The sequence below is a fragment of the Rattus norvegicus genome, chromosome 6 (assembly GCF_036323735.1).
Source record: "Rattus norvegicus strain BN/NHsdMcwi chromosome 6, GRCr8, whole genome shotgun sequence".
Lineage (NCBI taxonomy): Eukaryota > Metazoa > Chordata > Mammalia > Rodentia > Muridae > Rattus > Rattus norvegicus.
The window spans coordinates 147,076,177-147,098,875 of record NC_086024.1 but is presented as its reverse complement, the minus strand read 5'-3'; the positions used below and the strand labels follow the sequence as shown (position 1 = coordinate 147,098,875).

The 22,699-nt window shown below is 37.8% G+C and overlaps 1 protein-coding gene and 1 pseudogene across 6 annotated transcripts in view; one reads left to right on the top strand and one right to left on the bottom strand.

Moving 5' to 3' along the window:
• Positions 1-22,699, bottom strand: part of Tmem196 (transmembrane protein 196) — a 63,150-nt gene that overhangs the window by 3,589 nt on the left and 36,862 nt on the right. For 4 of the 6 annotated variants that reach the window (XM_006240702.5, XM_017594310.3, XM_017594311.3 and 1 more), the window contains exons 2-3: positions 6,385-6,441; positions 2,692-2,946 (exon numbers count right to left, since the gene is read on the bottom strand). In XM_006240702.5, coding sequence (XP_006240764.1) covers positions 2,692-2,946; positions 6,385-6,441 — 312 coding nt within the window. Of the gene's footprint in view, positions 1-1,464; positions 1,539-2,691; positions 2,947-6,384; positions 6,442-22,699 lie in introns of all 6 variants that reach the window. The other 2 variants (NM_001399754.2, NM_001414975.1) reach the window with 1 other exon arrangement.
• Positions 7,407-8,241, top strand: LOC108351317 (protein yippee-like 5 pseudogene; annotated as a pseudogene).

Genomic DNA, 22,699 nt, shown 5'->3' with positions numbered 1-22,699 from the left:
TATGTTATCTGGGGATGGCTTTGAATTTCTGATCCCCTTGTTTCCACATTCTGAGTTTTAGAAACCCAGGAATGTGGCACTATGCCTGGTTCACAAGATGCTCAAGATACTAGGCAACAACGCTACCATCTAGGTTACATTCCCAGGTCCTGTATTTGTGCTATTAAGCTTTTCATTACACAGTGAGATGTCTTGAGTTCAGAGGCCAATTCACATTTGTCATAGTACATGCATTATAGTTTATTAGCAAATTTGTCTATTATGCAAGACTGACAATTCTACATTTCAAGAAGCCGACTTTCAAAAGGGTGGCAAAAACATTATAAGTTAAGCTGTTTTCTTAGTCTTTTGCTTGCTACCCATTACTACCTTGTTTCTGTTGGGGAGGCTTCTAAGGATGAACACAGTGAAAACAAGACTGAAAATGTGGAGTAATTGGGTTGTTGTTAAGCTTATATGATAAAAAGCAATTGACAGAAAGTTAACCACTCAATTCCCCAAATTATTAAAAAATTTAACAAAGCACATTTTATTTATCCTGCTAGAAGAGAAAGAAAACTTCTTAGTAAGTACATAGAAATAAGACTCTCAGTTGGCCTTTCCTTTCCCTAAAAATACTTCAAATTATAAAAGCCTAAGACTCATAAAACTAAAGTATCAATCTTTTTTGTAAGATTTTAAGAAAAATAATTTCTAAAATCTTATAAATTCAAAGAATATTCTTAATGAGATTCATTCAATCACAGACAGAGTAAAATTACCATTAGAAAATAATAGTGAAAGTTAGTTTTAAATGGATGAGTCTCATTTGCAAATTGGCATTTCCAATTTAATAAGACTATACTCCTAATTTGGGCAAGAACGTACTTGAATATTTATAAATAAATATATTTCCTTTAAATGGACTGCAAATGTAACTTTCTTCATTTCCAGTTATTTTCTTTGGCTAAACTGAGAGCCTTGAATATTTATTGTTAACAACTGGAAATAGGTGAAATGAATTGGAAATGTATATCAGATAATTTTACCAGAAGAAAAATTCCAGGCAGATATTTTACTATAGTAATGTTGAACTTTGCCTATCTATTCATGCAATTTTGGCATGATAGAAATACAGTTTGTCTTTATCCAGACTCATCTATTATTAAACGCAAAAGTCTCATCTGTGAATGATGATACTGAGTCAGAATTGTGATGAAGCAGAGGGAAGAGTGACTCATCCAAGCAGAACTGTGCTTGGATGTTTAGAGGAAGGCTGAATATTTGAAATACTCAACCAACTTTGAAGCTATAAAATTTTGCCATGTAGGTTTACGTCTGCTCCTCAGAGTAGCCCTTCTAAAACTGATACTTTGAGGAGCACACATCAGTCCAGACTGATCCGTGGACACCATGGCTTTCTAATAGAGGCAGTGCTTCCTGTAGCAACATTACAACATGGTAACTCCCTGGAAGTCAGCGTACCTTGTAGGTAACTCTGGTGTCGGGGGCACCACCGGGCAGCTGGGCAAGTCGGTTATTTCAATAGCCCTCAATCTCTAATGTAAATATAACAATTATACAATAAATATTGAAGAAACATATGCAAAGAAAAGCTAAATAACACCAGCATAAAAACAGAATATAAAGGAGCTACTATCACAATATGCAACAATCTTCTATTTTAATGACCTACTTTAAAACTAGTAAGTCCTTCTATTTATAATGTCAATTGTTTTATTTTGAATGACACAAATATGACCACAATTGCTCCCTTGGAGTAATTAATGAGAATCTCTTCTCTTTATGTATAGATAGTATAAAAAACAAAGACAGATGAACTATAAAACAAGAATTTCTTAACTTTAAAAGATGATAGAGAAATGTATCTCTTGCTACTATTTCTTTTTTGCTATGATTGTATGATTGCTATGATTTCAAGAAATAAATCAAAGTGTAGTTTGCCCATTATCTTAGTGAGTTAGTTTTACAGATGTTTATCTCTTCCTGAGTAGATGAAGTAATAGGAACTGAATTTAAAAATGTGTATCAGATGTTAGTAGGAACATATACAGATCTTTCTATACTGTTTGCTGCTTAATGCAGCTGATATAACTTCCTGTTTTGATAGGTTTCACGAAACAATTATGCAAGCAGCATTTTGTAAAAACCAGGGAAAGCTATCCAAAGATGCATGGAGTTTAGATGAGAATTCAGTGAAGCTTTATATGGGTTGTAATAGCCGCACGGATAGACAAGGCTTTCTATCGTCTTACTAAAGAGTCTCTTTTATACTTGAGGATCCAATTTACATAATCAAATGCATCTACTTATAAGCACAAAGGATGTACTAGAAAAGAGAATTCATGTGATTTCTAAAGCTGGCATTATTGAGTGGAGACTGAATTTAGTTTATGTTTTTCCTCAGTATAATACATAAAAATCCATATTTATAAGGTGCTTAATATTTTATAAAATGCTATTTTAGGAGCTTGGTTTCAAATAGACAGAGGCTACAAAATTCTGTTGAAAATAGCTGTGTTTATGAATTACAGAGAAAACTAATTAAATTTTCCTGTTCTTAATATAATAGGGTCAAAACTACTAAATGTGATCCCACAAATTGCCATGTAAGCTTGCAAATTGATTCACCTAGATTATAGTGTTTATTGTATGGCAACAGTGTGAGGCAAAATGAAAAAAAAAACTCACTTTCTCAGCCATTTCATGAGAGTGATGCAGGGAATGTTCCCTTTCTGAGAACATCCTCCTTTGCTCATAGCTGGCTAGACGACAAGTGAGCCAAGAAGAGACAGTGCAGCCGCCAATGCCGATACATGCCAAAGACATGGAGGCGAGATGCAGTGGGTACAGGGATGAGGTCTTTTTTGTGACTGCCCGAAGAAACTGAAAATTCAGGATGCCTCCGATGAGTCCACAGATGCAGCAGGCTGAAAAGAGGATCATCTGAGAAAAAGAAGAAAAGGGAGTTAAAGTTGATGAGGCTGAGAGGTTCAGAACACAGAGCCTCATGTTGCTGCAGGCCAAGGATGCTGAACCTGCAATGAAAAGATTATGTTTTCTTTCTTTATAAGAACAGGTGTGCCTGTCAGTATGGACTCCATTCAGCCTGACATAGGGTTGATGAAGTACATCATAGAACTCCCAAAATGGAAGCAATGGTATATCTTATGAAACTCTTAAGGAAACCAAATCTAGCTTTTGTCTAGATTCAGATGAAAATAACACCCATGTCCTATATACATGCTTGTTGTTTGAGGAACAGATATCAACTGTGTGATGCCTAATATAACATAATTGTATTATACATTTATGCAATATTTATACAATATATTGTATAATACAACAATAATAATAATATTAGTGCAAGAAGCACTAATAAGATTTGGAAGAATGAATGGTGATCAGGTCAGATTCTCTGACTTAAATTCAATTTCATTCTGTTGTCTTCTCTAAGTATCCCAGTGTCTATAACTTTCTCCCTAGGTGACCTTCAGGAATTTATCTCAATCTTCTTTTTTCCCCTCATTACTCTCATCTTAGGGACTTTCTATTACCTGGTTCAGCATCGTTCAAATATTTTTCTTGCTCTCTGGCACCACTGTGAACTATTACAGTGTTGTTTGATTGACTTTGGTTTTTATTGTTGATCTTACTATTGGCTTAACACGAGTCTCTGTTCATAAAGACAAGAAGTTAACTCAACCTAAGGAGGATCCTTGGCAGCATGTGATTTCTGTTTAGTAAACATTCTTTGAGTACTTAGTACATTTAGTTGACTATTTAAAGAACTTCATAATAACTTTTGAGCATCGGGCAACTCTAAATTACCTTATGGGATTTAATAGATCTTTATAAGGCCATACTAACTTATTACCCATCCGTATTTCTATTTTCTGGAATATAGTAGCCTATTACACTTCTCTCCCTAGTCCTTGAGACAAAACATCAGACCCCTTTTATGGTAGGCATGGACTAACTTGTACAGTTGCACTATCCCCACCCAAGCCTTGTCCATTGGTTCACCATTTTATCTCAAGGACACATTTTCCTGAGAGTAATTTTGCTTTTTCTTTGGACCCCTAACAGAAAAAAGTTGTAACTTTTTCAGAAGGCCTTCCTGGACAGTATTGATCTCACCTGTTGTGTTAATTCTTTAGGGCAAACAGTTTTATAACTTACTTTAGTGTTTATTTTTACATTATAAGATACTGTTTGTTGTCAGTGGCTAGTTGAGTTCAACAATTATTTTTTGAGTATCTAGTACCTACTGGCCTTAAGTGAGACAGCTTCCATATAATGAGGAATTCTGTGTTAATATTCTTTTTTTTATGATTTGTGAAGTGTTTCTTGTGTTTTAAGCCACAGTGAGTTTGTTTTTTTTTTTTTTTTTTTTTTTTTTGGTTCTTTTTTTTGGAGCTGGGGACCGAACCCAGGGCCTTGCGCTTCCCAGGGCAAGCGCTCTACCACTGAGCTAAATCCCCAACCCCCTGTGTTAATATTCTTGAGTGTAGTGAAGTTTAACATACAAGCATGACATGGCCAATGGGGGTGGAGAGGGTGGGGGGAAGGTAGGCTGATTTAGGAGTAGAGAGAGGAATAAATTTATCCAAACAGTGTTGTAAGCAATTTTCTTGAATGAAGTTCCAAGTGAGGGCCAGGCAATGAATGTATGAAGCAGCACTAAATAAAGTTTGGCAGGCACAGTTTTCTATTAGTCCAGTTATTTGTTTTATTTCTCCAACTTAATTCTCCCTTACTTATGGTGGTTCTGCTAGTGTACTGTCAGCAGGGCTGAAGAACTTATGATGGAGAAATAGAATCTTTGTATACCTGATTTAATATAGCATTGAAAATTGATTACCAAATCAAAAATTCATTCAATTTAGTAGCAATATGTATTTCAAAATTTAAGTAGAATCAACCAGTTACATCCTATTTTAAATAATACTCATTTGCCTTGCAGCTTCTTGAGGCATTTACTAATTCACAGACAATACTGAATGATTGTACATTCTAGAATTCAACTAGGGAATGAATGTTATTGTAAAAGCAGATGAAATATTTATTTTAAAATAAACATGTCTCTTGTTAATGTTAGTCTCAATATCTCTAATGACACTGCATTTTATGTGTTGGTAGAATATTGTCACCTATGAATTAAAATGTTAGAATTAGTGTTCAGGTTCTCAATCATATACTGTTTTAAATACCATTAGACAAGAGATTCTGGACTGAAGAGATATAGTAAAGAAGAAATGTAAAACATTTAATGTACAGCATAAAATCCTTGGGGCTACCTATCTAGTGAACTTCATAAAATACAGAAAGATAATGGATGGTCTAATGGTAACTACGTCTACCATTTGCATAGTGATTTCCAATTAGAAGGACAGTGAAGACACAAGTGTCTTAAAACTTAAATCATACCCCTTTCTTCTCCCATCACTTCCATTAATTTTTGCCTTCTTTTAATTTCTCCTTCCAATAAGCTGTTTCAATACAATCATAACAAGTATCGAGAGTTAAAAGGTATAGAAAGAATAAAGGCCCCTCCTAAAGAGTTAGGGAAGAATCATAGATGCCAACTACAAATACAAATATATTTCCCAAAGAATTCCCATTTCATTTAAAAGTTTAACAATTATATTACACATGAATGTCACAGTGGATGCTTTTTCTGTCTTTCCTCAGTAGATATGATCACGAAGAAATTCGAGAAAGATGGAAGATTTGGATGGCTGGGCGGGTCCCATTCTCCTATAAAATGTTAAGATGTCTACTTTTCAGCAGGTAGTTAACAGGGAGTCTGTTGCCTACCCCGGAGTCCTATGGTGGTACAATAAACATCTGAAAAAGGTTAAATGAATACTCACAGTAATTAATGAATTAAATAAATCATGAATTAAAGACATGAATTAAATAAATCTTAAAGAATTAACTGTAACCATAGCATCACATCTGTCTTGGTGCTTTACAAAACTAGCTTCTCAGTTAAAAAAATCCTTAGACCCAGATCTATATTTAACAAGTTTAATTCCCCAGAAAGTAAGGTTTACCTTTATTTGCTTCTGGAAGGACCCAGGTGATTGCCTGCAAGTCTCTAAGTGGAAAACTGCACACAATCCCCTATATGGCCCCTATACGGCAAATATTCAAGTTGGAATATTCATGTACTAAAGGAGCGTACCAGAGATTTTCAGGGACTTTGGTGTTTTTTCTTATCTCTTATACTCTTGGTATTTCTTTAAAATGATATGTCTAGGATTTGATTCACAGTTTTCCTTTAATTCTAAATTAGCTGCACTACTAATAGTCATCATTTTTTTCTTGAATGCTTGAATTTCAACTTCAATGTATTATATAAACAATGCAATAACTTACGACAAGTCCTGACTTTTTCTTGGCGCACAGTATTCCACATATGCCGCAAAGAAGAAACTGCAAAAGAAAGGAAGAATTATTGCATTAACATAGAGAGGAGAACCCTGGAGTTTTATCTTATTATAATCCATTCATGACATTTGCTCCCAGGGAGTTTACATGTTTCAGATTCCCCTCAAAACCAAAAAGTTCCTTGTTGTAGGGTACTAAAGACTAAAAAAGGGCTAAAACATATTTATTGTTCTTAAAAAGGTAATTGTGCAGCAAGCAAAATCAGTTTATCAGCAGGAAAAAATGTAAAGGATAGGAACTAGAATTTTGCTCCTTTTGATTCATTTTACTGTCATTTCCTTTTCTACTCTCTCAGAGACAACCATGTTATACTACGTATATTCATAGTAAGCACTTAGGACTCAATAAGTTATTTTATGGATAGGGAAGATAACCAAGATAAAAAGATCAGTCATCAAACAAAGAGATCATCCTCCATATAGACATTATTTGTACCTTTCACTTTGAGACGACAACTACATCATTTTGAATAAAAGATTGTCTTTGTGGACATTCCAAAGAACCCAAACAGATGAAGGTGTTGATAGCTTACGATTTCATATAAATACAAAATAGTCGCAGAGTTGCTTTGCAGAACTATCGTCCACCCATGTTAAAAATACTTTATAACATAAAATAGTCAAGAGTTTAATCTGGAAAGAAATGTTTATGGATATTTGAATGCAAATTTATTGATACTTAACTTGGTGTAACCGTGTAGCTAAACTAATTAATTCATCAATAAATAAAAAGAAGGGGCTGGAGAGATGGCTCAGAGGTTAAGAGCACTGACTCCTCTTCTAGAGGTCCTGAGTTCAATTCTCAGCAACCACGTGGTGGCTCACAGCCATCTGTAAGGGGATTGGATGCCCACTTCTGGTGTGTCTGAAGACAGCTATTGTGTACACATACATCAAATAAATTAATTAAAAATAAATAATAAGGAAGAGCTGATGGCAGTGCCAATCCCCAGTGCACAGGTTTTTAGAACTTCAGCTATCAAAATGGGCAGAATCTTTCTTTATCATGTCGGTGGTACCCATCTATTTTCTTGTGCAAACTGTGACACAATCCTGACCAACCGCTCAGAACTCATCTCTACTCAGTTCACAGGCACCACTGGTAGAGCATTTCTTTTTCACAAGGTAGTTAACTTGCAGTACAATGAAGTTCAAGATTGGGTCATGCTCACTGGCTGCCACATGGTTCGAGATGTTAGCTACAAAAACTGCAATAGCAAACTGGGACGCATCTATGAGTTCGCCACTGAAGACAGCCAGCATTGTAGGTAAGGCCGTGTGATCTTGGAGCGTGCACTAGTTCGAGAGAGTGAAGACTTTAGGAGCATGAGCCATCTGATAACTCTTGAATAAAAAAGATAAATTCATCTTTTCCCACTGAAAACAAAACGCTCCTTACATACACTGTCACCTTAGCATCAGAATCAGACTCAGGAGCTGAGGAACAAGAGGTTGTGAAAATCTAAGATGGAACCTTTTTTTTTTCCTTTCTTTCTTTTTATTTTAGTTTTGTATTTTCCATCCAACAGCAGTTTGTAGAGAGAATTTAATGCATGTGTCATTATTTTCCCCTGTGTTTACACCTTGAGGCAGAAGAGTTTGCAGTTACTTGGTTGGCTTTGTAAGGAAAAAATTGGGGTCCTTAGAGTGAAAAGGAGTGTTTTGTGTACATTCTGAATGGAGAATATGCCAAGATCATGGTTTTAAAATTTATCTTAGCTTCATTTAAAAATTGTTTTTAACCCAATTACTTCACTTAATTTGTTAGCTGCAAGAAGAGATCCAAAGGCAAATGGAAAGAACTAGAAAATAACATCCTGAGTGAGGTAACCCAATCACAGAAAAACACACTTGGTATGCACTCATTGATGAGTGGATATTAGCCAAAAAGCTCGAATTACCCAAGATACAATCCGCAGACCACAGGAAGCTCAAGAAGAAGAAAGACCAAAATGCAGATGCTCCCGCTACTTCTTAAAAGGGGGGGAAAATACTCATAGGAGGGGATATGGAGGCAAAGTTTAGAGCAGCGACTGAAGGAATGGCCATTGAGAGCCTGCCCTACATGTGGCCCATACATATATACAGCCACCAAAACTAGATAAGATGGATGAAGCTAGAAAATGCATGTGGAAAGGGACCGGATATAGATCTCTCCTGAGAGACACTTCCAGAGCATGTCCAATACAGAGGTCAATGCTAGCAGCAAACCACTGAACTGAGAACACAACCCCGTTTAGGGGAATTAGAGGAAGGATTGAAAGAGCTGAAGGAGCTTGCCAACCCCGTAAGAGCAACAATGCCAACCAACCAGAGCTTCCAGGGACTAAGCCACTACCAATAATTTGATAGAAGGACTGTTTTGTGTTCCTTGGTTTGTCTGGAAAGCTATACATACCACCATTATTTATTTACAATAAAGTTCAAAAGGCCTGAACAGCATAAGCAGCATTCTCTATTACAGGTTGGTACATCTAGATGTGAGAAAATTGCTTATTCCCATTGAATCACTGAAAGGACTTCTGGAGTGAGAATGTGTAGTAGGAGAGATGTTAGGTAGCGTTTTCTATTGCCTTTAGTTGAGTGTTTTTGAAACATTCTCTAAAGGTTATTTATTTAGGGTATATAAAATAACAAAAATCTGAAGTACAATTGTAGAAATCTTGGCTTAAATTTAGCCATGTTAATTTATAGAGAAGAATATTCCCCAACAAAGTAGCAACCCTTTTATTCTATTGTCTGTCTTTATTTATAGCAGGTTGTGGCACTGGAAAGGAAATTCACAGATGATCTAATCTAGTTAGTCTTATTAGTTTACAAATCTTAAAAGGCCTGAAGAACTACAAGCCCAGGAAAGTGTAATAACTAAAGGTTACACGTGGAAATTATCCATCATGTGGATACCAAGTGCATGCAATTTGAAGTCTTTATTGTGTCTGTTAATTTGTTTATAATTCTATAGTGGAGGTGGTTTTCAAAGGGAGTTTTTAGTTTTTAGATTTTAGTGTGAGCATAGTATGCATTACACTAACAAAACACCTGTTCACCTACGAGGACATTCTTTAACCTTATTATTGCTAACATTTGTTGTAATTAAATGAGTAGAAAGTTAGTAATTGCACTTTAATATTCATCATTTTATAAGGGCATTTTCTAATTTGAGGTATTTAAGTACTTCATTCAAGATGCAAAACTCACTATAAAATTTAAATAAAAAATAAATTCACTAATGTAAGCTACTGATGGCTCTTCTCTCTCTCTCTCTCTCTCTCTCTCTCTCTCTCTCTCGCTCTGTGTGTGTGTGTGTGTGCATGTGTGTGTGTGTTTGTAACCAACCCCATTCCTTTCTTAGCCCTTCCCTTTTAAGAAACAATAACCATAAATACTAGAAGGCAGCTAGCAAAGCCTTTCTATTTCCAGGACATGTGTAAGAATATATGCCAAGTCTAACTATAAAAAAACTATAAAAAATGTTGTCACTCACATGGCTCCAGCTGCATATGTAGCAGAGGATGGCCTTGTTGGGCATCAATGGGAAGAGAAGCCCTTTGTCCTGCCAAGGCTCGATGCCCCAGTGTAGGGGGATGTTGGGGCGGGGAGGTGGGAAGGGGTGGGTGGGTGGGGGAACCCTCATAGAAGCAGGGGGAGGAAGGATGGGATGGGGGTTTATGGATGGCAAACTGCGAAAGGGGATAACATTTGAAATGTAAATAAAAAATTCAATAAAAAATGTCACTCACAGAAGGCAGGAATTCAAATTAGATTGAACACACTATGCCTAAACTGAGTGAAGGCCATCAACTATTGGAAAAGAGAAGATTTTACTCTTAACCAGTTGTTTATATGAGGCAGACTTTGGCTGTCACAAGAGGGAGGCTACAGAATCTTGAAAAATTATCAACCCTGAGGCCTATGGGCAGGCACTGTCTAAACCGAGATGGGCCCGTAACAACAAAGAACCCTCAGCATTAGTCACCTGACTGTCACCGTAAGCCTGGACAGTGGGAATAACAAGTAATACAATTCTGAAGAACAGAGGGTGACATAGAAAAAGGAGACGTATGTGGAGGAGGATAGTTCTGAAGCAGAGGATGGCCACCGATGCTGGAGAATAGTCATAGAACTGGGAAACTATTTGGAGTATGAGCCAACCACAGGTCATGAGGAACAGAATTTAAAGACTGGCATCTCAAAGATAATCATAAGAACAAAATGTCATTCCTCAGTAGAATGATTCTCCTCATATTGATAATTTAAATTAGTATATTAAATAAAATAAACAATTCTTAATATGGTCTGGAATTTTGAGACAAAGCATCCAGCCAAATGTGAGATTTTGTGAATACTATGTCACACTTGGCCAGGGCATTGTAGTAGGTCAAATTATAGAGGTGACGGACTACTCTTATCTTAAGAGCCCATTAAAATTATTTTTCATATTACATTAATTGTATCAGATGAAATAATTTGAACCAATGTTTAAAAGATTGCCTGTCCAGAAAGCATTAAAAATGCCCCACTTTTCTTTCCAAAATTTGCTGAACTGAAAACTGAACGAAATACTTTAATAACTGTCATACGATCACACAATTTTATAAGGATTGGTTAATTTAAAGAATCACAGAAAGATTATCATGAAAATCACAAAGGTTAAAAGTAGAAACAGCATCTGAGTGGCACTGTAATGTTTCTTCTGTAGCTGGGTTGTGTAAACCAACCACTGTCGGCTCTTTACATTTTTTTCTTTTTCTTTTTTTTTTTTTTTTTTTTCGGAGCTGGGGACCGAACCCAGGGCCTTGTGCTTGCTAGGCAAGCGCTCTACCACTGAGCTAAATCCCCAACCCCTTCTTTTTCTTTTAATTGGATATTTTCTTTGCTTACATTTCAATGTTATCCCCTTTCCCCATTTCCCCTCTGGAATCTCCCTATCCCTTTCCCCTCCCCCTGCCACCACGAGGGTGTTCCCCACTCACCCACCCACCCACTCCCTCTCTTCTCCCTGCCTTTGCTTTCTCCTCTCGGGGCCATTGAGTCTTCACAGGGTCAAGGCCTCTCCTTTCATTGATGCCAAATAAGGCCCATCCTCTGATACATATGTGGCTGGAGTCATCGGCCCCCTCCATGTGTACTCTTTGCTTGGTGGTTTAGTCTCTGGAAGCTCTGGGTGGGTGGGGTCTGGTTGGTGGTTATTGTTGTTCTTCCTGTGGGGTTGAAAACCTCTTCAGCTCCTTCAGTCCTTTCTCTAACTCTTCCATTGGGGTTCCCGTTCTCAGTTCAGTGGTTGGCTGTGAGCACCTTCCTCTGTATTTGTCAGACTCTGGCTCTCAGGAGACAGCTATATCAGACTCCTGTCAGCAAGCACTTCTTGGCATCCACAATTTTCTGGCTTTGGTGGCTGCATACTGGATGGATCCCTGGGTGGGGCTGTCTCTGGATGACTTTCCCTCAGTCTCTGCTCCACACTTTGTCTCTGTATTTTCTCCTGTGAATATTTTGTTCTCCCATTTAAGAAGGACTGAAGCATCTACTCTTTGGTCTTCCAACTTCTTGAGCTTCATGTGGTCTGTGGACTGCATCTTGGGTAATTTGAGATTTTGGGCTAATAGCCACTTATCAGTGAATGCATACCATGTGTGTTCTTTTGTGATTGGGTTACCTCACTCAGGATGGTATTTCCTAGTTCATTCCATTTGCATATGAATTTCATGAAGTCATTGTTTTTGATAGCTGAGTAATATTCCATTGTGTAGATGTACCACATTTTCTGTATCCATTCCTCTGTTGAAGGGCATCTGGGTTCTTTCCAGCTTCTGAGTACTATAAATAAAGCTGCTATGAACTTAGTGGAGCACGTGTCTTTGTTATATGTTGGAGTATCTTTTGGGTATATGCCCAGGAGAGGTATAGCTGGATCCTCAGGTGGTTCAATGTCCAATTTTCTGAGGAACCTCCAGACTGATTTCCAGAATGGTTGTACCAGTCTGCAATCCCACCAAAAATGGAGGAGTGTTCCTCTTTCTCCACATCCTTGCCAGCATCTGCTGTCACCTGAGTTTTTGATCTTAGCCATTCTGACTGGTGTGAGGTAGAATCTCAGGGTTGTTTTGATTTGCATTTCCCTGATGACTAAGGATGTTGATCATTTCTTTAGGTGCTTTTTGGCCATTCGATATTCCTCAGCTGAGAAAGTTTTGTTTAGCTCCATATCCCATTTTTTTAATAGGGTTATTTGGCTCTCTGGAGTCTAACTTCTTGAGTTCTTTGTATATTTTGCATATAAAGCCCTCTATCAGATGTAGGATTGGTAAAGATCTTTTCCCAATCTGTTGGTCGCCATTTTGTCCTAACCACAGTGTCCTTTGCCTTACAGAAGCTTTGCAGTTTCATGAGGTCCCATTTGTCGATTCTTGATCTTAGAGCATAAGCCATTGGTGTTTTGTTCAGGCAATTTTCTCCAGTGCCCATGTGTTCAAGGCTCTTCCCCACTTTCTCTTCTATTACTTTCAGTGATCGGGTTTTATGTGGAGGTCCTTGATCTACTTAGACTTGAGCTTTGTACAGGGCAATAAGAATGGGTCAATTTTCATTCTTCTACATGCTGACCTCCAGTTGAACCAGCACCATTTGCTGAAAATGCTATCTTTTCCCCCACTGAATGGTTTTAGCTCCATTGTCAAAGATCAAGTGACCATAGGTGTGTGGGTTCATTTCTGGGTCTTCAATTCTATTCCATTGGTCTATCTGTCTGTCTCTGTACCAATACCATACAGTTTTTATCACTATTGCTCTGTAATACTGCTTGATGTCAGGGACAGTGATTCCCCCAGAAGTTCTTTGTTGAGTATAGTTTTCACTATCATGGGTCTTTTGTTATTCCAAATGAATTTGTAAATTCCTCTTTCTAACTCTATGAAGAATTGAGCTGGAATTTTGATGGGGATTGCATTGAATCTGTAGATCACTTTTGGTAAAATGGCCATTTTTACTATATTAATCCTGCCAATCCATGAGCATGGGAGATCTTTCCATCTTCTGAGATCTTCTTCAATTTTTTTCTTCAGAGACTTGAAGTTCTTGTCATACAGATCTTTCACTTGCTTGGTTAAAGTCACACCGAGGTATTTTATATCATTTGTGACTATTGAGAAGGGTGTCATGTTCCTATTTTCTTCCTCAGCCTGTTTATCCTTGAGTAGAGGAAGGTACTGGGCACAAAAGTTGATTTTGTACCCAGTCACTTTGATGAAGTTGTTTGCCAGGTTAAGTAGTTCTCTGGTGGAACTTTTGGGGTCACTTAAGTATACAATCATATCACCTGCAAATTGTGATACTTTGATTTCTTCCTTTCCCATTTGTATCCCTTTGACTTCCTTTTGTTGTCTGATTGCTCTGGCTAGAACTTCAAGAACTATATTGAATAAGTAGGGAGAGAGTGGGCAGCCTTGTCTAGTCCCTGATTTTAGTGGGATTGTTTCAGGTTTCTCTCCATTTAGTTTAATGTTAGCAACTGGTTTGCTGTGTATGACTTTTACTATGTTTAGGTATCGGCCTTGAATTCCTATTCTTTCCAGGACTTTTATCATGAAAGGGTGTTGAATTTTGTCAAATGCTTTCTCAGCATCTAATGAAATGATCATGTGGTTTTTATCTTTGAGGTTGTTTACATAGTGGATTGCATTGATGGATTTCTATATATTGAACCATCCCTGCCTCCCTGGGATGAAGCCTACTTGATCCTACATGATGGATGGTTGTTTTGATGTGTTCTTGGATTCGGTTTGCAAGTATTTTATTTAATATTTTTGTGTCGATATTCATAAGGGAAATTGGTCTTAAGTTCTCTTTCTTTGTTGAGTCGTTGTATGGTTTTGGTATAAGAGTAATTGTGGCTTCATAGAAGGAATTTGGTAGCGCTCCATCTGTTTCAATTTTGTGTAATAGTTTGGACTGTATCAGTATGAGGTCTTCTATGAAGGTCTGATAGAATTCTGCACTAAACTCATCTGGTCCTGGCCCTTTTCTGATTGGGAGACTTTTAATGACTGTTTCTATTTCCTTAGGAGTTATTGGACTGTTTAGATGTTTAACTGATTCTGATTTAACTTAGTTGCCTGGTATTTGGCTAGAAAATTATCCATATTTCCCAGTTTTGTTGAAATAGGCTTTTGTAGCAGGATCTGGTGATTTTCTGAATTTCCTCAGATTCTGTTGTTATGTCTCCCTTTTCATTTCTGATTTTGTTAATTTGGACACACTCTCTGTGTCCTCTAGTTAGTCTTGCTAAGTATTTATCTATCTTGTTGATTTTTCTCAAAGAACTAGCTCCTGTTTGGTGGTTTTCAGCCCGGAATTTAATTATTTCCTGCCTTCTACTCCTCTTGGGTGCATTTGCTTCTTTTTGTTCTAGAACTTTTAGGTGTGCTGTCAAGCTGCTGATATGCTCTCTCCTGTTTCTTTCTGCAGGCACTCAGAGCTATGAGTTTTCCTCTTAGCACAGCTTTCATTGTGACCCATAAGTTTGGGTATGTTGTGCCTTCATTTTCATTAAATTCTAAAAAGTCTTTAATTTCTTTCTTTATTTCTTCCTTGACCAAGTTAGGAAGTAGAGCATTGTTCAGCTTCCATGTGTATGTGGGTTTTCTGTTGTTATTTTTGTTATTGTAGACCACCCTTAGTTCATGGTGATCTGATAGGATGCACAGGATTATTTCAATCTTCTTGTATCTGTTGAGGCCTGTTTTGTGACCGATTGTATATGGTTAGTTCTGGAGAAGGTACCATTAGGTGCTGGGCGGAAGGTATATTCTTTTGTTTTAGGATGAAAAGTTCTATAAATATCTGTTAAATTCATTTGGTTCATAACTTCTGTTAGTTTCTCTATGTCTCTTTTTAGTTTCTGATTCCATGATTTGTCCATTGATGAGAGTGGGGTGTTGAAATCTCCCACTATTATTGTGTGAGGTGCAATGTGTGTTTTGAGTTTTAGTAAGGTTTCTTTTACGTATGTAGGTGCCCTTGCATTTGGAGCATAGATATTCAGGATTGAGACTTTTCCTGGAGCTGCAACGTGCCACGCCTCAAAGATGGCGCTTGTTTCCACTTTCCACTCTCCTGATGGTGAGGGCTCCTTGAGTATACAAGTCCTTATTTGGCTATGCTTGCCTGGCCTGCTAGCTTCCGCATAGTGACAGCCTGTCTGCATGACCCATGTGGCACATTGAGGTTGGTCGGCGTTGGGTATTTAAGCCGATGCAGGGCGTTCCCCGGAGAGAAAGAAGAAGCTTGTACAAGGTTCCTGAATAAACTGCTTGAAGAAGATCTCTGCTAGTTGTGTCTTCCTTGCTGGTCGAGTTTGGGCGTGACACTGGATGAATATGAAGTGTCCTTCCTTATCTTTTTTGGTAACTTTTGGTTGAAAGTTGATTTTATTTGATATTAGAATGGCTACTCCAGCTTGTTTCTTTGGACCATTTGCTTGGAAAGTTGATTTCCAGCTTTTTACTCTGAGGTTGTGTCTGTCTTTGTCTCTGAGGTTTTTTCTTGTATACAGCAAAATGCTGGATCCTCTTTATGTATCCAGTCTATTAGTCTATGTCTTTTTATTGGGGAATTGATGTTAATTATTGAGTCCATTGATGTTAAGAGATATTAAAGAATAGTGATTGTTGTTTCCTGTTATTTTTCTTACTAGAGGTAGAATTATGTTTGTGTGTCTCTCTTCTTTTGGTTTTGTTACAAGGAATTACTTTCTTGCTTTTTTTTAGGGCGTAGTTTCCCTCCTTGTTTTGGAGTTTTAATCTATTATTCTTTGTAGGACTGGATTTGTAGAAAGATATTGTGTAAATTTGGTTTTTGCCATGGAATATGTTGGTTTCTCACTCTATGTTAATTGAGAGTTTTGCTGGATACAGTAACCTGGGCTGGCATTTGTGTTCTCTTAGGGTCTGCATGACATCTGTCCAGGATCTTCTGGCTTTCATAGTCTCTGGTGAGAATTCTGGTGTAATTCTGATAGGTCTGCCTTTATATGTTCCTTGACATTTTCCCTTACTGCTTTTAATATTCTTTCTTTGTTTTGTGCATTTGATGTTTTGACTATTATGTGATGGGAGGAATTTCTTTTCTGATCCAATCTATTTGCAGTCCTGTATGCCTCTTGTATGTTTATGGGCATCTCTTTCTTTAGGTTAGGGAAGTTTTCTCCTATAATTTTGTAAAGATATTTACTGGTTCTTTAAGTTGGGAGTCTTTCCTCTCTTCTATACCTATTATCCTTAGGTTTGATCTTCCCATTGTGTCCTGGATTTCCTGGATGTTTTGGGTTAGGAGTTTTTTGCATTTTGTATTTTCTTTGATTGTTGTGTCAATGTTTTCTATGATATCTTCTGCACCTGAGATTCTCTCTTCTATCTCTTGTATTTTGTTAGTGATGCTTGCGTCTATGACTCCTGATCTCTATCCTTAGTTTTCTATCTCCGGGGTTGTCTCCTTTTGTGATTTCTTTATTGTTTCTATTTCCATTTTTAGGTCCTGCATGGTTGTGTTAATTCCTTTACAAGTTTGGTTGAATTCTCCTGTATTTCTTTAAGGGAGTTATTTATGTCCTTCTTAAAGTCCTCCATCATCATCATGAGATATGATTTTAACTCTGAATCTTGATTTTCAGGTGTGATGGGGTATCCAGGACTTGCTGTAGTGGAAGAACTTTTTTCTGATGATGCCAAGTACCCTTGGTTTCTGTTGCTTATGTTCTTGTGCTTGCCTCTCGCTATGTGGTTATCTTTAGTGCCTGCCCTAGCTGTCTCTGGCTGGAGCCTGTCCTTCTTGTGTTCCTGGACATTAGAACTCCTCAGAGTGCAAGTGTCTTTGTGATCCTATAATCTTGGGATCCTGGGATCCTTAGTGTGTCAGAGCTCCTGGGAGTCAAGCTATCTCTGGGTGTTGCAGGAGTGGGTGGGGGTAGGCCAGGGCCCTGAGTTTGCTTTGAGCACAGATAAAAGTTGAAAGGAACCAGAGCCTCTGGGTTTCTTTATTGTTTCTATTTCCATTTTTAGGTCCTGGATGGTTGTGTTAATTCATTTAGCAGTTAATTCCTCATTCCTATATGGATCCCAGTTATGCTGGGTGTTGGGGAAGAAGTTGTGGCCTCAACTGTGACCTTGAGTGTGTCAGAGCTCCAGTGCTCTTGGTTGTGTCCGATCTCCTGGGAGTTGAGCTTCCTCTGTGGTCCTGTGGTCCTGTGGTCCTGTGATTCTGGGTGTGGTGTGTTGAGGCACCTGGATGAAGGGCTTCCTCTGGGTGTTGTGGGAATAGGTGCGGGACCAGTGCTCAAGGTCTGCTCTGGGCACAAGTTCAGACTGGAAGGTTAATTTTTTTTACTACAGTCCAATCATTTCTTAGTTAAAAGTGATCACTATGAACTTTCTTAAAATTATTACTTTGGAGGTTAACACATAAAATGCACATAAATCCTGCCTAGACCACAGAACAATGAACTTCCTTCCGTTGGGATTGCATTTCCTTAATGATTCCTATAAAAACTGTGTAAAATGTACATCACTTTGAAAAACCTTTCTAAAGTCAGTGGTTCTCAGGATTGGCTGCAGATCAATTAAAATGCCCTAGGAATTTACCACTGGAACGTTGAGTGGAATCAGAAGTCAGCACTTTTTAATCTTCCCAGTGATTCCTGAATACAGTAGGGATCAAAGAATCACATGAACTAAGGTTCGCAGGCATGACTAACTGTACCTTACCTACCATGAAATCACTTGCTTCAGCTTCTATAGTAGCATTGACTCCATGATTACTCTCAGGGAGAGATGGAAAAGCATGAAGGCCAAATTAAGACTGTTCACTGGAGAAGTGTTGTCTAAGTTCATAACAGAAGGTCAAGAAGTCAGGTTATTTAGACTTGAATGGCTCTTAGAAACAGGTAGCTATTTCATTCTCCTGTAATTTTAGTCCATTGTGCCTTTCATCATTGCTAATAGGTTTTTTTTCTCTTTAAACCTCTGATACTTCATAAACTTTCTCCAAATATTTTTATGCTTAAAGTTATCTTGATATATAATTAACCATGATGTGGGATGATCTGGAAAAATCCAAGTAATTGTATATTAAAATTTGAGAAAATAGACACTGGGGAGATATATAAGCAAATATAATTATAGGAAAATATTAACAAGAAGGAAACATAATTAAGTGACTTCAATAATAAAATAGCAACTGAATTAAAATGTGCTCCAAAAGCCTGAATCTCCTGTTTTATTTATAGAATACAGTGGCTCAGTCAGAGTCTCAAACCCAAACTCCAAAAGACAAATGGGAAAGCTGTCAGAATTGAAATGAAGTCATAACTCACTCAGGGCAGACCCATCTTTTTGTTTGTGGGCTCTTTGTTTCATTTTGGTCATTTTTCTGTTATCTTTTTGTTCCTTTCTTTTTGCATAAGAAGGAAAGAATTGTATAATACAACTTACAACTTGTTCGTACATGTGTAAACTATTTCTAGAAAACCACAAAAGAAACAAATAGTCATTACCTGAGCTATGAGCATGATTGCAAAATGATGAAGGAAAAGATTTTTCTTCTTTTGAGTTGATATGTCTTTACATCATAATAATATTTGATTATTCAGAAAGGTTAAAAAGCGCCTCTCATCTCTACTAGGTACAAATATTATGGAGGTAGCCCACTGAGGTATTCATCTGTACTAACGAACCACTCAGTTTCAGGGTCACTGTATTTTTAAAAGTCCATAAATAAGCACGTTCTAATTTCCTTTCTCTTGCTGTGATAAAACACATTGACTAAAGGCATCTAAGGGAGAGCAAATAATGCATTAGGCTTACATTTCCAGATCATAATCCATCATTGCAGGAAGTGAGGCTAGGAACTTGAAGCAGAAATCAAGGAGAATTTACTTACTGCCTCACTGATTTCCAGATGCGTGCTTGACTAGCTTTCTTGTGTAGCTCGGAACCACATGTCCAAAGAATGGTATTACCCACAGTGGGCTGGCCCTTCTACATCAGTTAATTAATGCAGTTTCCATGTAATACATGCCCCATCTGATCCAGGGTGTCTCTTAATTAAGATACCCTTTTCAGCTGACTTTTAGTTAGAGCTAACTGGGATAACTCAGAGAAGTCAACCCATATTTGGAGGTTTAAGAACTCTTCTAGAGTGTCCTTAATCACAACCACAAGATTGCTTCCCATATATATAAGGCTGGTTTTTCATGATAAATTGAATTGAATTGAATTCAGATAATACTAGGATTACACTTTCCTGGCCCAAATCAAAAGTACTGAAGAATAGTTTTTAAGAATTGAGATCAGTCCTTCTTGAAGTAAATGAAACATATCATGGAGATTCATGAAGCTTACCATGAGATAAAATTTGAAATGTAAATAAGAAATACCCAATTTAATAAAAATGGAAGAAAAATGAGGGACATGGCTAAATAAAGAATTCTCAAGCGAAGGATATCAAATGGCCAAGAAGCACCTAAAGAACTAGGGATATTCAACATCCTTAGTCATCAGAGAAATGCAAATCAAAGCAACCCTGAGATTCTACCTCACACCAGTCAGAATGATTAAGATCAAAAACTCAGATAACAACAGAGCTGGTGAGGATGTGGAGAAAGAGTAACACTCCTCCATTGTTGGTGGAATTAAAGCTGGTATAACCACTATGGAAATCAATCTGGAGATTCTTCAGAAAATTGGACATAGTACTACCTGAGGACCCAGCTATACCTCTCCTGAGCATATGCCCAAAAGATGCCCCAACATATTACAAGGACACATGCTCCACTATGTTCATAGTAGCCTTATTTATAATAGCCAGAAGCTGGAAGAACCTAGATGCCATGTGGCACATCTACACATTGGGATCTTACTCAGCTATCAAAAACAATGACCTCATGAAATTCATAGGCAAATGGAATGAACTAGAAAATATCATCCTGAGTGAGGTAACCCAATCACAGAAAAAGACACATGGCATGTACTCACTAATAAGTGGGTATTAGTCCAAAAGCTTGAATTACCCAATATACAATCCACAGACCACATGAAGTTCAGGAAGGATGACCAAAGTGCAGATGCTTCAGTCCTTGAAAGGAGTAACAAAAAAATTCATAGGAGGAGATATGGAGACAAAGTTTGGAGCAGAGACTGAGGGAATGGTTATTCAGACCCTGCCCCACCTGGGGATCCAGCCCATATACATACAGCCACCAAACCCAGTCACTACTGGGGATGCCATAGGTGACAGCAGCCTGATACAGCTGTCTCCTAAGAGGCTCAGCCAGAGCATGACAAATCAGAGGCAAATGTTAGCAGCCAACCATTGAACTTAGAATGGGGTCCCCATTGGAGGAGTTAAAGAAAGGATTGAAAGGGCTGAAGGGGTTTGCAATCCCATAAGAACAATGATATCAACCAACTAGAGCTCCTAGGGACTAAACCACTACCCAAAGAGTACACATGGACAGAACCTGGGCTCCAGCTTCATATGCAGCAGAGGATGGCCTTGTTGTATGCCAATGGGAGGAGAAGCCCTTGGTCCTGCTAAGGCTGGACACCCTAGTGTAGGGGGAATGTCAGGGTAGGGAGTCAGGAAGGGGTGGGTGGTTGGGTGTGGGAAAACCATCATAGAAGAAGGGGGAGGGGGATTGTATAGGGATTTTATGGACAGGAAATGGGGAAAGGAGATAACATTTGAAATGTAAAGAAAAAAATCCAATAAAAGTAAAAGAAAAAACCAACCAAACAAATAAATAAAAGAAATGAAGGGACAAAAAATGAATCAGAGACTGAAGGAATGGTTGACTGGTGACAGGCCTAACTTGGGATGCATTCCATGGGCAGGCACCAGTCCGTGACGCTATTACTGATGCTACATTGTGCTTGCAGACAGGAACCTAGCATGGCTGTCCTCTGAGAGGCTCTACCAGCAGCTGACTGAGACAGATGAGATGATGCAGATGAGAGGGGACAGGAAGAGGGCAACATTTGGGATGTAAAACAATTAAAAAATAAATAATTACATGGAAGCTTTACGTTCTGATTCTTCAGCTTGCTGCGTTTTTGCATGGAACATAATATTGTAATTTTCTTCCTGTATGTATTTATGCAGAATTCATCACTATAAGAAATAGACTAGGGAAATTGGACATTGAACTGGAAAAATAAACATTCTTAGAAAGATACATTTCCAAATTTCATGGAAATTCAATGAGTTACAGTTAATGAAACCTGCTTGGAGACTCCTGAAGAGAAGCCCTTTTCTTTCTATATATTTATCATCTTCATATTAAACTATTTCAAAAGACAACAAAGAGAGGCAAGGATGAGCATCTCAAAGTGGGGAGGGGGCATCCCAAATGGTGTAATAGGGAATTACAAAATTGAAAAGAGATTAAAATTTTCTTTAAGAAATTACAATTTTCTCATAGCTCTAAAATTCTAAAATAGGAACTGACAAGAACATGATTCAAGCTGTTCAAGTTAGCAGATTTTGGGAAATGAATCTGGGGAGTGAGGGCTTAAGAACATGATTCTAGAAGGAATGAGTTTAACTGAGGCTCAGTAAATGCAGATGGTGTTTGAAGTTAAGGACTCAGCAAGGATGCTGAATTTCTGAGCTATTTCAGAATAGCTCTGAATGGTGGTTTCTGAGACTTATTGATTTATGTCATTAACATGATTGCTTTTAGATTCCTCTGGGTGAAGAACAATGCAAAATCATTCTGAACCTCTCCCAGCCTTTCACCAGGGCCTTTCTTCATGACTCAGTATGGTGTTGTCCAGAGACGTTGTAGAGAACTATGCACTTGTCACTCTGCAGTGTTATGAGAGGGTACTACAGTCAGTCAAAAATAGCCCACAACTGCAACAAGCCAGATAATAGGTACTCGCTCACAACCCCCAAAAAGATTTAACCTGACAGGTTTCCTATTTCCTGGAGTTAAGTTGTGCACTTACTGAAAAACCCACAAAGGTTGCAGGAAGAAATAACAATGTGGTCTATTTACACGGGGTTATAATAAAGCATGTGACTTATGCCTTGGGGAAAAAAAACTAAACACTGCCTTTTGCTCTCTATCCTTTTGCTATTACTAGGCTTGAAAAAAGAAAATTTACAAGATGACTCAGAAGATGTCCTTTTACTTTCATAGTCCAGTCCTTTCGTTAATAATCCCTGTGAAAATACTCTAACAGAAAATAATT